General features: G+C 38.5%; 1 protein-coding gene and 1 long non-coding RNA gene across 2 annotated transcripts; one reads left to right on the forward strand and one right to left on the reverse strand.

Annotated features, from left to right (window-relative positions):
- Positions 1-358: 358 nt before the first annotated feature.
- Positions 359-5,062, reverse strand: LOC119496964. The gene is made up of 4 exons (XM_037784667.1): positions 4,884-5,062; positions 2,989-3,157; positions 1,836-1,982; positions 359-1,008 (listed from the first exon to the last, which is right to left on the reverse strand). The coding sequence occupies exons 1-4, from the start codon at positions 4,965-4,967 to the stop codon at positions 800-802; spliced, it is 609 nt and encodes a 202-aa protein (XP_037640595.1). The 5' UTR covers positions 4,968-5,062; the 3' UTR covers positions 359-799.
- A 3,660-nt stretch (positions 5,063-8,722) lies between these two features.
- LOC119497655 lies at positions 8,723-9,663 on the forward strand. The gene is made up of 3 exons (XR_005208954.1): positions 8,723-8,807; positions 8,981-9,081; positions 9,236-9,663. It is a non-coding gene; the product is annotated as an uncharacterized LOC119497655 (long non-coding RNA).
- The last annotated feature ends 3,363 nt before the right edge of the window (positions 9,664-13,026 follow it).

Genomic DNA, 13,026 nt, shown 5'->3' on the forward strand with positions numbered 1-13,026 from the left:
CTTTTCGGACGCCCTAAGTAGTAATTTATTTCGTCACTTCCTGATGGCCTCCTTGCCGGTTGGAGACATGTTACCATGGTAACCCGTACCAACCTCATGTGACCAAAACGACAGTTTGTGAGAATCAAATTATGAATTAATTAAAAAATATATACAGTATGACGCCTTGCAAAGTGAAATCTTATATTTACAGTTAAAGTGAAGCGGTACTGACGTTACGGAGCTGTCCACCAACGTTTGTTATGAACGTTGTTGTCACTACCGCTTTGCATTGTGGGATATTTATGCCACTGTACTGTCCAGCGTTTGCATACTGTAATATTTTAAGGGAAATAATATGCAATTTGGTTCCATACTAAGGTTTTGGACATACTAAAATATCTCACATACTGTTTTAGCGTACTAAATAGCATGTTAGTGTGGAATTTCAGACGCAACCAATTTGATTGACATTTTCTACTTTTCTGGAATTTTATAGGCTAAACAATGAATCAGTTATCTAGAAAATAATCTTCAGATTTATCGCTAATTAAAATAATTGTCAGATGTGGCCCTAAAATAATGCTGAAGGAGGAGAAGAGACAGACAGTGAGTGTATAGCCTGTGGTTTACACACTCATAACAAGTCTGAGTCAAAGCAGAGCAGAGGCAACTCCAAAAGGTGAAAATGTTTGATCTCGTACTGAGTTTAAGAAATCCAAACACAGATGACAGTGATGCTAGAGTGTGTAGTAGTGTGTGTTTGTGTAAGTGTGTGGGTGTGTGGGTGGTTGGGTGTTCGGTCTGCGTAGCCAAAGATTCAAACTTGAGGCTCTTCTGTTTCAGTTGAGTGGGTCTGCTCAGCGTGCATGTAGTTGTTGTCTCCGATGATGACATAGTTGAGACGGGAGCCGTGGATGCTGATGTTCGGAGGCTCGGCCGATGGAAGGGGAGGAGCAGGAGGAGGAGGAGGAGCAGAGGTCTGTGCTGCTCCCTGCTGTCTACAGCTGCAGCTGCACCTCGCCTCATCTGTAACACATGAACAAATTACATGATTTCACTTCTCATGAGTACGGTGTGAGTGCTCTAGGGCAAATACTACAAAAATATTCAAACAATTAGGTCTGTCAATCGGTTAAAATAGTTAATCGTGATTAATTGCAAATTAATTGCACATTTTTTATCTGTTCAAAAAGTACCTTAAAGGGAGATTTATCAAGTATTTAATACTCTTATCAACATGGGAGTGGGCAAATATACTTGCTTTATGCAAATGTATGTATATATTTATTATTGGAAATCAATTAACAACACAAAACAATGACAAATATTGTCCAGAAACCCTCACAGGTACTGCATTTAGCATAAATAATATATTGCTCAAATCATAACATGGCAAACTGCAGCCCAACAGGCAACAACAGCTGTCAGTGTGTCAGTGTGCTGACTTGACTATGACTTGCCCCAAACTGCATGTGATTATCATAAAGTGGGCATGTCTGTAAAGGGGAGACTCGTGGGTACCCAGAGAACCCATTTTCATTCACATATCTTGAGGTCAGAGGTCAAAAGACCCCTTTGAAAATGGCCTTGGCAGTTTTTTTTGGGGGGTTTTTGGTACCAATTGATTTAGGTTTTTCTAGCTTTAAAACCGAGCCCGTTACAGCCTAGAAATTGCAAGTTGCGTAAATTAGTAAAAGAAATTAGTGGCATTAAAACGAATTTGCATTAACGTGTTATTATTGCCTTAACTTTGACAACCCTACAAATAATACAACAAAGCATAGTAGATGCTGCATCTCAAAGTGCTTTAAAGTCCTAGAAATTGCTATAAAGTAGGTTTGGCTGTTACCCACCATGCATTTGGAGCTCAGAAACCCGCATTAGAGGCTGACTTTCAGCCACCGCTGATGGGTAGGCGTCGCTCCCGATGACACAGTCGATCAAGGTGGAGTTGCTGATGTTCACAATCAAAATGGTAGACGGCAGATTCTGGAGTGCCACTGTTCATGAGTGAGCGAGGGAGAGAAAGGAGGAAAAAGGAAGAGAATATGAGAATGGGAAGTTGTTGTTCCAGAGTGATGTAATTGCAGAAATGCGTCACATAGTTCCTGATTATATGGAAAACAAAAAAGCTTGTTTTGCTGACAGCGTATATGAAAAGCCACAGCGAAGAACGTGTGTGAGGTATACAGTAAAGTCTAAGTTTACTTGTTTTATACTTGAACTTAATCTTTTGATCAAGTATAATTAAGTATTCTTGCCTTATAGGCCTACAGAAAGGTATACTTGGCTTGTAGTTATGCTTACTTTTTGATAGAGTAGCCTATTAAAGTGGAGGCATGTGAGACATTTTTTTTTTTATCATCACAAAACATCAAGTCAAAAAGCAAAAGTCTCTTTATCTACATACATAAATCATTGACTAAGTACTATAAGTTTAAGTATACAACGTGTACTTTAATAAACTAAAAAGTGGGCTACAAGTATATAACTATTAAACTAACAGTATACCTATTCACTTGTAGTATAGTTCATAGTATAGTTGCAGTATAAAACACAATTTAGATGTAAACTAGTTGTGTACTCAAAGTTTACTGTTCTTACGCTTAAAGTACACTTAAAAGTATATTTTTAGAAAGTGGGCCAATTTAGTCCCAAGAAGTACTGAATTAATACACTTACAAGTATACTACTAGTACACTGACATTAGTATACTACATAATGTGTACTTTGGGGAAATATACTTGAACTTTACTTTAGTATACTTCATAAAATAAACTTGAAGTATACTTCTTTTTTTCGTAATATGTAGTGAAATGCAATGCAGCAAGCTCCTAATGCTAAGTTCTAAAAGGCTAATGTGAAAAATAAGATGAACAAAAAAGAGTTTCCTTTAAATTGAAAGAAAAATAAGACCAACAAAGGATTAAATAAAAAGATATGAGGAACAAATAAAGACCCTGAATGCTTTATTGACAGAAATGTAATATAAAAAGCAGATCTTACCTTGTGCAGTTTTATCTTCCGTAGACTGCTGACAGCATGTGGCCTTTTCACACAGCATAGAGTCTAGTGGGCAGCAGAACAACTGGCAGGCTCTTCTGCAGCTCTTTTGCGCCATCCTCTGCACCATCTGGATGATTTGCTGCATGCTGGAGGCTTTACAAGCCATCACCTAAACAAGAGAAGCAGACAGAAATCCCCTTTCAGCTTCAAAAAAAAATCTCACAATGATCTCATCTAAACATCTCAAATGCACCTGGGTGGACTTTCTGAACAAACAACAGCGCCCGACCCCCCTGGTGCTCAGCTCTGTTTTTCTAGGTCACGTGCACTTTCACTTGCCAATGGAAAGTTGCTAAGCTGTGGACTTTTTTGTCTGTTGCTGCAACTAACAATGTACGGAAATGAATCTATGTGTAGGTGTTGTCTAATAGCTAAGGCTGTCAAAGTTAAATACATTTTAACGCCACTAATTTCTTTAACACATTAACACAATTCATACGAAACTAGAAAACCTAAGAAATCCACTGGTACCAACCATGTCATACTAGCTTGTCAGGAAGGAGGTTAAATAACGCTCTAAAATAACGCTACATTTTGCTGAGGAAAAACTGGCATGGCCATTTTCAAAGGGGTCCCTTGACCTCTGACCTCAAGATATGTGAATGTAAATGGGTTCTATGGGTACCCACGAGTCTCCCCTTTACAGACATAACCCACTTTATGATAATCACATGCAGTTTGGGGCAAGTCATAGTCAAGTCAGCACACTGACACACTGACACACTGACAGCTGTTGTTGCCTGTTGGGCTGCAGTTTGCCATGTTATGATTTGAGCATATACAGTATATTGTTTTATGCTAAATGCAGTACCTGTGAGGGTTTCTGGACAGTATTTGTCATTGTTTTGTGTTGTTAATTGATCTCCAATAATAAATATATACACACATTTGCATAAAGCAGCATATTTGTCCACTCACATGTTGATAAGAGTGTTAAATATTTGACAAATCTCCCTTTAAGGTACATTATGAACAGATACAAAATGTGTGATTCATTTTTTTAATCATGGACAATCATGCAATTAATCTTGATTAAATATTCTAATCGATTGACAGCTCTACTGATAGCTTATAAAGTCTACTAGCAAGATGATAGGTAGGTGAATGCAGGTTTCCAGGAAGTCAGTCACAGCTGGGAGGGTGCAGTGAGTCTATATAATGATGTCATGCTAAATGCTTAATTCAAATGTCCAGGATCATTTATATCTAAAAGCATAAAGTTAACAACATTTGACACCAATTTTAGAACATTTACAGACAGCAAACCTGTACACGGAAGTTAAGACCATATACCATCATTATTATCTGTCTTTTTATTATTATTATTACTAGCAGTTATATTTCTATTATTAATACAGCTATTATTACTGATATTTTTATCATAACTCTATTATTATCTATTGTACCCAGAGCCTGGTTCTGCCCAATTTATACTCGTTAAAGGGGAGTTTTGTTTCATGCTATTGAATGCATGCACATCATGGGGGATCTCTTGTGAGTCTCTAAATTATAGAGTAAGTTTTACATTACTGCTTTATAAGAACATTTGCGCCTGGAGATAACTTCTGTTATGATTTGATGCTATATAAAAAACTAAATTAATGAATTAAATAACTTTAATTGAATAAATTCGTTCAATTGTGGCGCGAGTCGCATCACATACTGCATGAGGAAGTATTAGATACTACATTTTGATAAAAAACAACATAATACGAGTCTGTCCCACTACACATACCGGTGCACTCCATCTATACAGGCTATACAGCAGTAAGAAAGAGGGAAAACATCACTTTAAAGAGGCAATATATCATGAAAATATAGAATAAAGATCTCACCTGATAGAAGGGCGTTCTTTCTTTCACTTTAGTGAATGTGCTGTTATTAAGAGGACTCAGAGCTAGAGGGTCAGAGTCGTCCATCCTCCGTGTGTGCTAGTTATGATATCTGCTCTACAGAGACTAACACCTATTTATACTCCTCCTTATATGAGGGGGGTTTCGGAAAAGCCCCCGCGCATGCGCACTGTAACCCGGGGTTTCCGTGTGGACAGATGTCAGCTTCTTATTGACAGCGAGCTTTAGCGGTAAAACAAGTCGTGTTTTACGTAGGAAAGGTTTTGTAGCATAAATTCTCGTCAAGACTGAGTTGTTGTGTCAGTGACTGACGCAACAGTAACACAACAACTGTTGTCTAATGTTATTTCATGTGTTTCTCCCGCTGCTCTGTGCTGCTGCCTTCACTGCACCTCGTACAGTCTAGTCCAGGGGTCAGCAACCTTTACTATCAAAACAACCTTTTTAGGCAAAAATAATAAAAACAAAAATCTGTCTGGAGCCACAAAACATTTGAGCACTATGATGAAGGTAACACAGTTTATAGTCTAAGTATATAGTATATAAGTCTAATGCAGTGAGGGCCAAAGAGACAATGTACTACGGAGTATTAGGGCCACATTGAGGGAAATAACATCTGAGATTTACAGAATAAAGTCAGAATATGACAAGAAAAAAGTCGGAAATGTTACGAGAATAAAATCATAACTTTACGAGAAAAAAAGTCATAATATTACGAGAATAAACTTTATTCTCGTAATATTATGACTTTATTCTCGAAATCTCAGATTTATTTATTTTGCTCAATGTGGCCCTAATACTCCGTCGTACCGTCGTACCATAGACCTACAACAATGATAAATAAAAATGAAAACGTAAACAAAAAAACAGTTATTAATTTCCACTAATTTAAAAAAAAAAAAATCCACAGGGAGCCACTGGAGAGGAGCTAAAGAGACGCATGTGGCTCCAGAGTACCATCTCAGAAAATAATTGTCTCTCCAAATACCACCATTATGACTGATATTAAAACACAGTAGCGTAGGCCTACCCTATATGGCACTTAAACTCTCACACAACTCTCATACTACGCAAGGAGCAGCCTCTCACACTAGGCATTGCACCATATGAGGAACATCTGCCATGTGCAATAACACTGTTCAATATTGCAATGATGATATGACTTGCGATAAATAATCAAATATTGAAGTGTGCATATTAGCTATACATATAAATATACTGTATTTTATATATAACTAGGCTACATGTTGTTTCTACAGCAGCAACAGTAATGTCTACAATAGCAAAGTCCCCATATAAACTCCTTAATATCTCACTGGAAACAATCTAACATGTTTATAAATTAGAGCAGTGGTTCTCAATCTGTGGTACGCGTAGGCCTATCACTGGTGTAGTCAGACTGTTTAGGTTAGTTTGTCACATATCTGACCTGTAAACTTATCAGCTGGCTGAAACCAAACAGCCCCTCTTCCCTCTATCAGCCCTAATGTTACTGCAGCAGAGGGAGGAGGACAGTGGACAAGAGGACAGGAGGACAGGGGACAGGAGGAAGGACTGATACTGACTGATGTATGTGTTCTTCAGTCTTCATAAACTTCACTTAATATTTTCATGTCAGGAATATGATTTGTTTTATTAACATTTTAGATTGTTTCCAGTGAGATATTAAAGAGTTTATATGGTGACTTTGCTGTTGTAAACATTACTGTTGCTGCTCTAGAAACAACATATAGCCCAGTTATATTTTAAATACAGTATATGTATATGCATAGCTAATATGCACACTTCAATATTTGTTTATTTATCGCAAGTCATATCATCATAGCAATATTGAACAGTGTTATCGCACATGGCAGATGTTCCTCATATGGTGCAGGCCTAGTGAGGCTGCCCCCCCCCCTGTATTTTAACATTGGTCATAATGGTGGTACTTGGAGAGCAAAATATTTTCTAAGGTGGTACTTGGTGAAAAAAGTCTGAGAACCACTGAAATAAATCATATTCTTGACATGACAATACTAAGTGAGGTTTACAAAGACTGAAGAACACAAACATCAGTCAGTATCAGTCCTTCCTCCTGTCCTCTGTCCTCCTGTCCTCTGGTCCTCCTGTCCTCCTGTCCTCTGTCTTCCTCCCTCTGCTGCAGGTAACATTAGGGCTGATAGAGGGAAGAGGGGCTGCTTTGTTTCAGCCAGCTGATTTGGTTTACAGGTCAGATATGTGACAAACTAACCTAAACAGTCTGACTACACAGCCTACTTTCAGCTTTAGTTTCAGTCTTGTGAAGCCGAGGGTGACGTTCTCAGATACTTTATGAAGGTAATAAATTAATAACACAGAGGCTCAGGGTACGTGTCCACAGGGGCGTTTCTGAAAACATTTGAGGCGAGAAATAATTAAGCCAGTTTAAGCCATGCAGTTGCTGAATCTGTCTTTATTTTGGTTCGACAACGTTTAGTTTGAAAGATTTCTCTGGAGTGTCGTCTACTGAGAGATACTGCTTCCGTCAGTTGTATGTGCCATATTTGAAACCACATACTGCACATACTACTGAGGGCCATACTGCTTCCGTTAGTTGTATGTGCCATATTTGAAACCACATACTGCACATACTACTGAGGGCCATACTGCTTCCTCAGTTTTACAATATGTGCTGTATTCGAAACCGCATACTGCTTCATACTACTGAGGGACATACTGCGACATCAGCCACAGAGCTGACAGACTCTGTGGCTCTCCAGCAAGCTACCCCCGCGTATTCAGTGTGAGGGGAGTTTATTGTGAAGGACCGGAAGTGCTGACGCGGTGATGTTGTGCAGACATGGCACGTGTACAATATACAATATTTCCCTCTGAGATGTAGTGGAGTAGAAGTGGAAAGTATCAGAACATGGAAATACTCAAGTAAAGTACAAGTACCACAAAATTGTACTTCAGTGCAGTACTTGAGTAAATGTACTAGTTACTATAGTGGTACTTTCCACCACTAAGTAGCTACATGTTATACTGTTGTGTTTTTCTAAGCATTCTTTATTGCTCCTGTTGGATTAAAATATTTATTTAACGGAAAAGTAGTAATGTGTTTTTGATACCTTCGCTTTTTTGCATTAAATCATACCGGGATGTTTGCTGAAATTGATTGGATGTGGCACAGCCCTACCTAGAAACATTTCCACCAGCCGCCACTGGGTAAATATCATTATTAACATTACGTAACATTGATATTGGGTTCTCTTAGACAATACGGATTAAACGTGTTTTAGCTTTCTGGCGTTTTTTAATGTTGGCTGATTGATTCGCTGTGAAATCAATGAATGGGTTTGTAATGTTACTCTGTCTTAGCTAACCTGGCTTTAATTATCTCAGCGAAACCTGGTGAATAGTTACCAATCACTTTATAATCTGTTCAGAGCTCTAATTATTATGCTGAGGCTACGTTACAGTTACAGTTACAGTTACAGTTACATAGAGGTAACGTTACTCATACTGTATGAGCTCCTCAGCGTTGTTAAACTAAGACTACCACAGTCACTTCTTTTAGCTCAGACAGGTAACTGTAAGATAACTGTGGTGTTATATTAATGATTATATGATCATAAACGTTATGTTAATACTAAAGCTATATATACATATACAGTATGACTGCTACTGTATTAGCTTCTTAACGTTGTGAAACAAAGTTTACTATCACAATCACTGTTTTTAGCTCAGAGGTAACTGTCAGATAACTGTGGTGTTACATTAATGTTCATGATTAATGATTATATGATCATAAACGTTATATTAAACGTTCATACTAAAGTTATATAAACATGACTGTAGTTTGTATCCTCTGCCCCAGAAGCTCAGCCTGCAGTCCAGTCTGATCCTCACCTGGTGAGGTCTCAGGTGGCAGAAATACAGTTGGTAAGTAATGTTTACATAAACCTCACAATAAAGCAATAGTAACAGTTGTGTCAAATCTATTGAACATACAACAGACAGAGTGCAGACAATAAGATATTATATGTTACATGAAGTGTAATTTCACAGCAGTTTATCCTGTTTATTTGCTTACTGATGACAAGTTGTATGATTAGGGGACGGGCATGGTATGCCAGGTATGGATCGGGTTGACAGCCTTGCAGAGCACCTGGTAGAACTGAGGACACAGACCTCCATGACTCTCAGCAACCAGCAGGTTAGTAATATTTGTGATTTGGAATACCATGCTTAGTCCAAAAAGAATAAGACAATGTTGTTGTTGTTGTTTTCATTTCATTACTTACTCACATAACCCTGTTGTGTGAATAAATATTCAGTCTCTGTTGTTCTTTTCATGTTTTCTTTATAAGGGAAGCACAATTGTGGCCCTGTGGCAAAACCTGCTGGACGTTGACAGCGGGCCCAGCAATCTACAGTGGGCAGGTCACTGCTGGAGGCCCCGCTGGAGTCTGAGCTGAAGGAGTTTCTGGTGAATCTGTGAGCTGTAAATCATTTTGTCTGATTTTGCAGGGAATCAGACCCAATGATAAACATTAAGAATAACTAAAGTAATGGCCGATATTCTCTCTGATGGTCTTGTTTACTTATGCAAGCCATATAGAGGCATCAGTAGTACATTGAGAGTTGTTTCATAACCAGTACCACACTGAAAATAACCTGTTACAAGTAAATGTTAAGTGTTAAATTCTTACATTGAAAATGTTAATTAAAAAGTACAAAAGTGTTATCAGTATTATCTTCTTCAAATTATTTGTTCTTGTTGTTTCACGTGTTCCAGGCCCAAAGACAATAAAGTTAAAGCTTTAATATCATGACTGTCTCAATTCATGTGTATTCCTATGGTTATTTGTTTAATTAATTACGCAGCAAGTCCATCCCAATTAAAACATATTGCTCAACTATTCTCCAGTACATTATGATTTATTCTACTAACATTTTGAGCTATCTTTCCTAACAGTTCATTAATCAGTCATAAGGAGGATGTATGCAATAATAATAACACAAAACATCATCATGGATGATGATAATGTTTTGTATATTTGTTATCTGATCTACCAGTTATATGATTGTATAAGGAAACCTGAACGATTTTCAATATTAATGTATTAGTTGCAGTGCACAAGTTTTGCATTAATATTATATCTTGAGTCAATTCAAGTTTACACGAGCAACACAAACATTTTTTTACTGCATATTATAAACTTCGACCCTGCCGGAGACAAGATTCAAACTGCCTCTCAAGTGGACATGTATTCTTTCCCCCGAAAAGCACAACAAATAATATTTGTATTCTTTAACAAAAATACTATGGTGTATAAAGACTTCAAAACACCATGTGGGTGAAAATAAGAGCTACAGAATTGTGTTTTCTTCTCTCTTTCTCTCTTTTTCTTTCTTTTACTCCTCTTTTCCTCTCCCCCCTTTCTCCCCCTTTTTCCTCCTTCCTCCCTCCCTCCCTCCCCCACCCACCCACCCACACTATTGTTCCCCAGCTTTAGAGCAGACAGGCATGCCATTAAGCTGTCAACAAAGCCTACTTTATAATGATGATGGCCCTGTTCAGACCTGGTATTAACATGCGTCCTCAGTGATCGGATCACAAGTGGACAGCTCTAAGTGCGTCTGTTCACACCTGGCATTAGGATGCGTCTCCACATTTGTCTCCAATGACCACTTGTGATCAGATCTCACTTCCCCACTCCATATGCAAATAAACACGTAGTAAACACACGGCTGATACAGCAGCCGTTGTGACGTGATATTACATGAATGTCAGTAGTTGTATTGTATTGACATCAAAATAAAAGGAGAACAAGCACAGGTGGGCGGGCGGTGACTTCTGAACTTCTGAGTAGAAGAGATCCGGCAACAGCAGCAGGAGGAGGTGGTGACAAAAAGCTGTGGTCAAGTCGGACAGTTTCCAGTCTTTTTGAGCAGCCTTCCCGGAATTTACAGAAAGTCACAGAAAAAGTTACTTCCTGTTAGATCGGATCTGTAGGCAGTTTGTAGTTTTCAGATCACGTTGGAATTTATATATATTTGTTTGTAAATATATGTGGAAATGTGCATGTGTCTATCATTGGATTCTATCCTTTATTATGTTTATGTCCACCTTGTAAAGCACTTTGTAATGAGCACTCATTTTGATAAGTGTTATATATCGATAACCATCATTATTATAACAATTAGTATTATTACCAACCACACAAGATGTGTTTGTAAACAGATGAAAACAACATGAGACTAATACAATCTAGCGTTAAATATTAAAATTACACAGAGAGTTGTGACTTCCTACTACACGTGGTGTTTGCTGTCAAACCGGTCGTTTCTATGGAAGTTGTTATTGGACTATATTAGTTGTAACCCACAGAAGACAATTCACAAATGTGTACCATGATCTGCAAGTATTTCACTATCCACAAACATGTATTTTTGTATTTGTGTTGTGTAAAGTCACATTCACAAAAATACAGGGCGATTTGCAAATACGCATAACTTACTCTGTAAATACGTGTTTTAAAGGGACTATTTGTAACTTTCAGAAATGCTTGTTAACAGCGACACCTGTGGCCTTGAAATCAACGAAAGTCAGCGTTGAGCTCGCGCTTGCTCGCTCTAAATAGACATGAACGAGCATCGCTCAAAACAGTGAGGCGACACACGTCAGCTAAAAGCACAATATCACTCTATATTTCACCTGCTTGGCAGTAATGTTAGCTGACCAGACGAAGGTCTCTCCATGAATCAATGCTGATCCTAGTGTTGGCTTTTCCTACCTCAGCGCAGGCTTCAGCAGCGGAGCTCCTCAACGAGTTACGTTATCACCTCAGTAACGAGATGACAACGTAACTCGTTGAGGAGCCCCGTCACTTCACAAGACACGGGAAACCTCTGTTGGTGTGGAGGAGCTGCAGCATTTATTTCTGCACAAACGTCCACTGAACATTCACTAGATATTCTCAGGGCTAAACTAACTCTTCTGCACTGTGTAGTGTCTGAGTGAAGGCAAGCAGGCAGAAGAGACGAGGCTCCGGCCACACGCGAGCGCGCATATGCGAGCGCGCATGTGTCCCGACCCGGTACATTTACAGTATACGCATAAAAAGTTACAAACAGTCCCTTTAAGGTTTACATGTAAAGTGATAAACACGCATTTGTGCATCTATTTCTACACGTGGAATGCTATTTGCTCATTTTCAGATTGCTTCCTGTGCATTTGTGGGCCATGTGACATTTGCAACTATCCTCCTGTTTGTTTACGTAATTTTGTCCAATTGGTACAGTGGCAGATCTGTAGAAACAATCTGTAAGTAAGAGGTGCATTTACTAGCTCCACCAGGAGGGGGCGACATTCCCGCACATGAGCTGACGGAACTACAGTCTAACGCTACTGGCAGAAAGCTATAGAAGAAGAGTCTGACAACTAACAGCCTGGCTTCTGGAGGTGAAAGACGATGTGGAATATCTTTATTTAACACGAGCCAGCGTCAGTGACTAAATCAGTTTGATTGCATTGTTTTCTATTAGAATGAACTAACTGGCCGTGAGAGACAAAGCGCTGCGCAGCGTGCGTGTTTTGTCAGACTTCCTGTTTCTATTTAAGGAAATGTGATAATGCTTCAACGACAATCTTCTTCAAATGTGCAGTAATTCGCTCCATCCAGAGCGGTTGTGAAGTCTTTTCGATGAAATCCAAGTCAAGTCTCTTGCAAATAAAAAAACAAATCATTCTTTTCTATCAGTGCTGAGTATGCCAAATATGACCATAACAGGAAATTTATGGCACAAGTTGCATGGAGAAGAGAAATCTTAAAGGGTCAAAATGCCAAGTACAAAAAACAACTTTATTGTGAGACCAACACATTTCATCTTGTGGTATTCATCAGGGTCAACATACAGTACACTCAAAGAATATTCAAATAAGTATGAAACAATATTTAGTAAAACTAATATTCATTCATTCATGAGTGAGACAATCATATTCCTGAACTAGCAAGGGGTTTTGCTAATGATGGATATAAGTAACATCTTTTGGGCCATAAATAGGAGTAGTGCATCTATGAAGAGGTACTCTAGCTGGTCTTTTTGCAAAATGTACCTCTTTAATCCTGCAGTAGGCAGAATATTTTTGGCATCA

Source organism: Sebastes umbrosus, chromosome 11 (assembly GCF_015220745.1).
Source record: "Sebastes umbrosus isolate fSebUmb1 chromosome 11, fSebUmb1.pri, whole genome shotgun sequence".
Lineage (NCBI taxonomy): Eukaryota > Metazoa > Chordata > Actinopteri > Perciformes > Sebastidae > Sebastes > Sebastes umbrosus.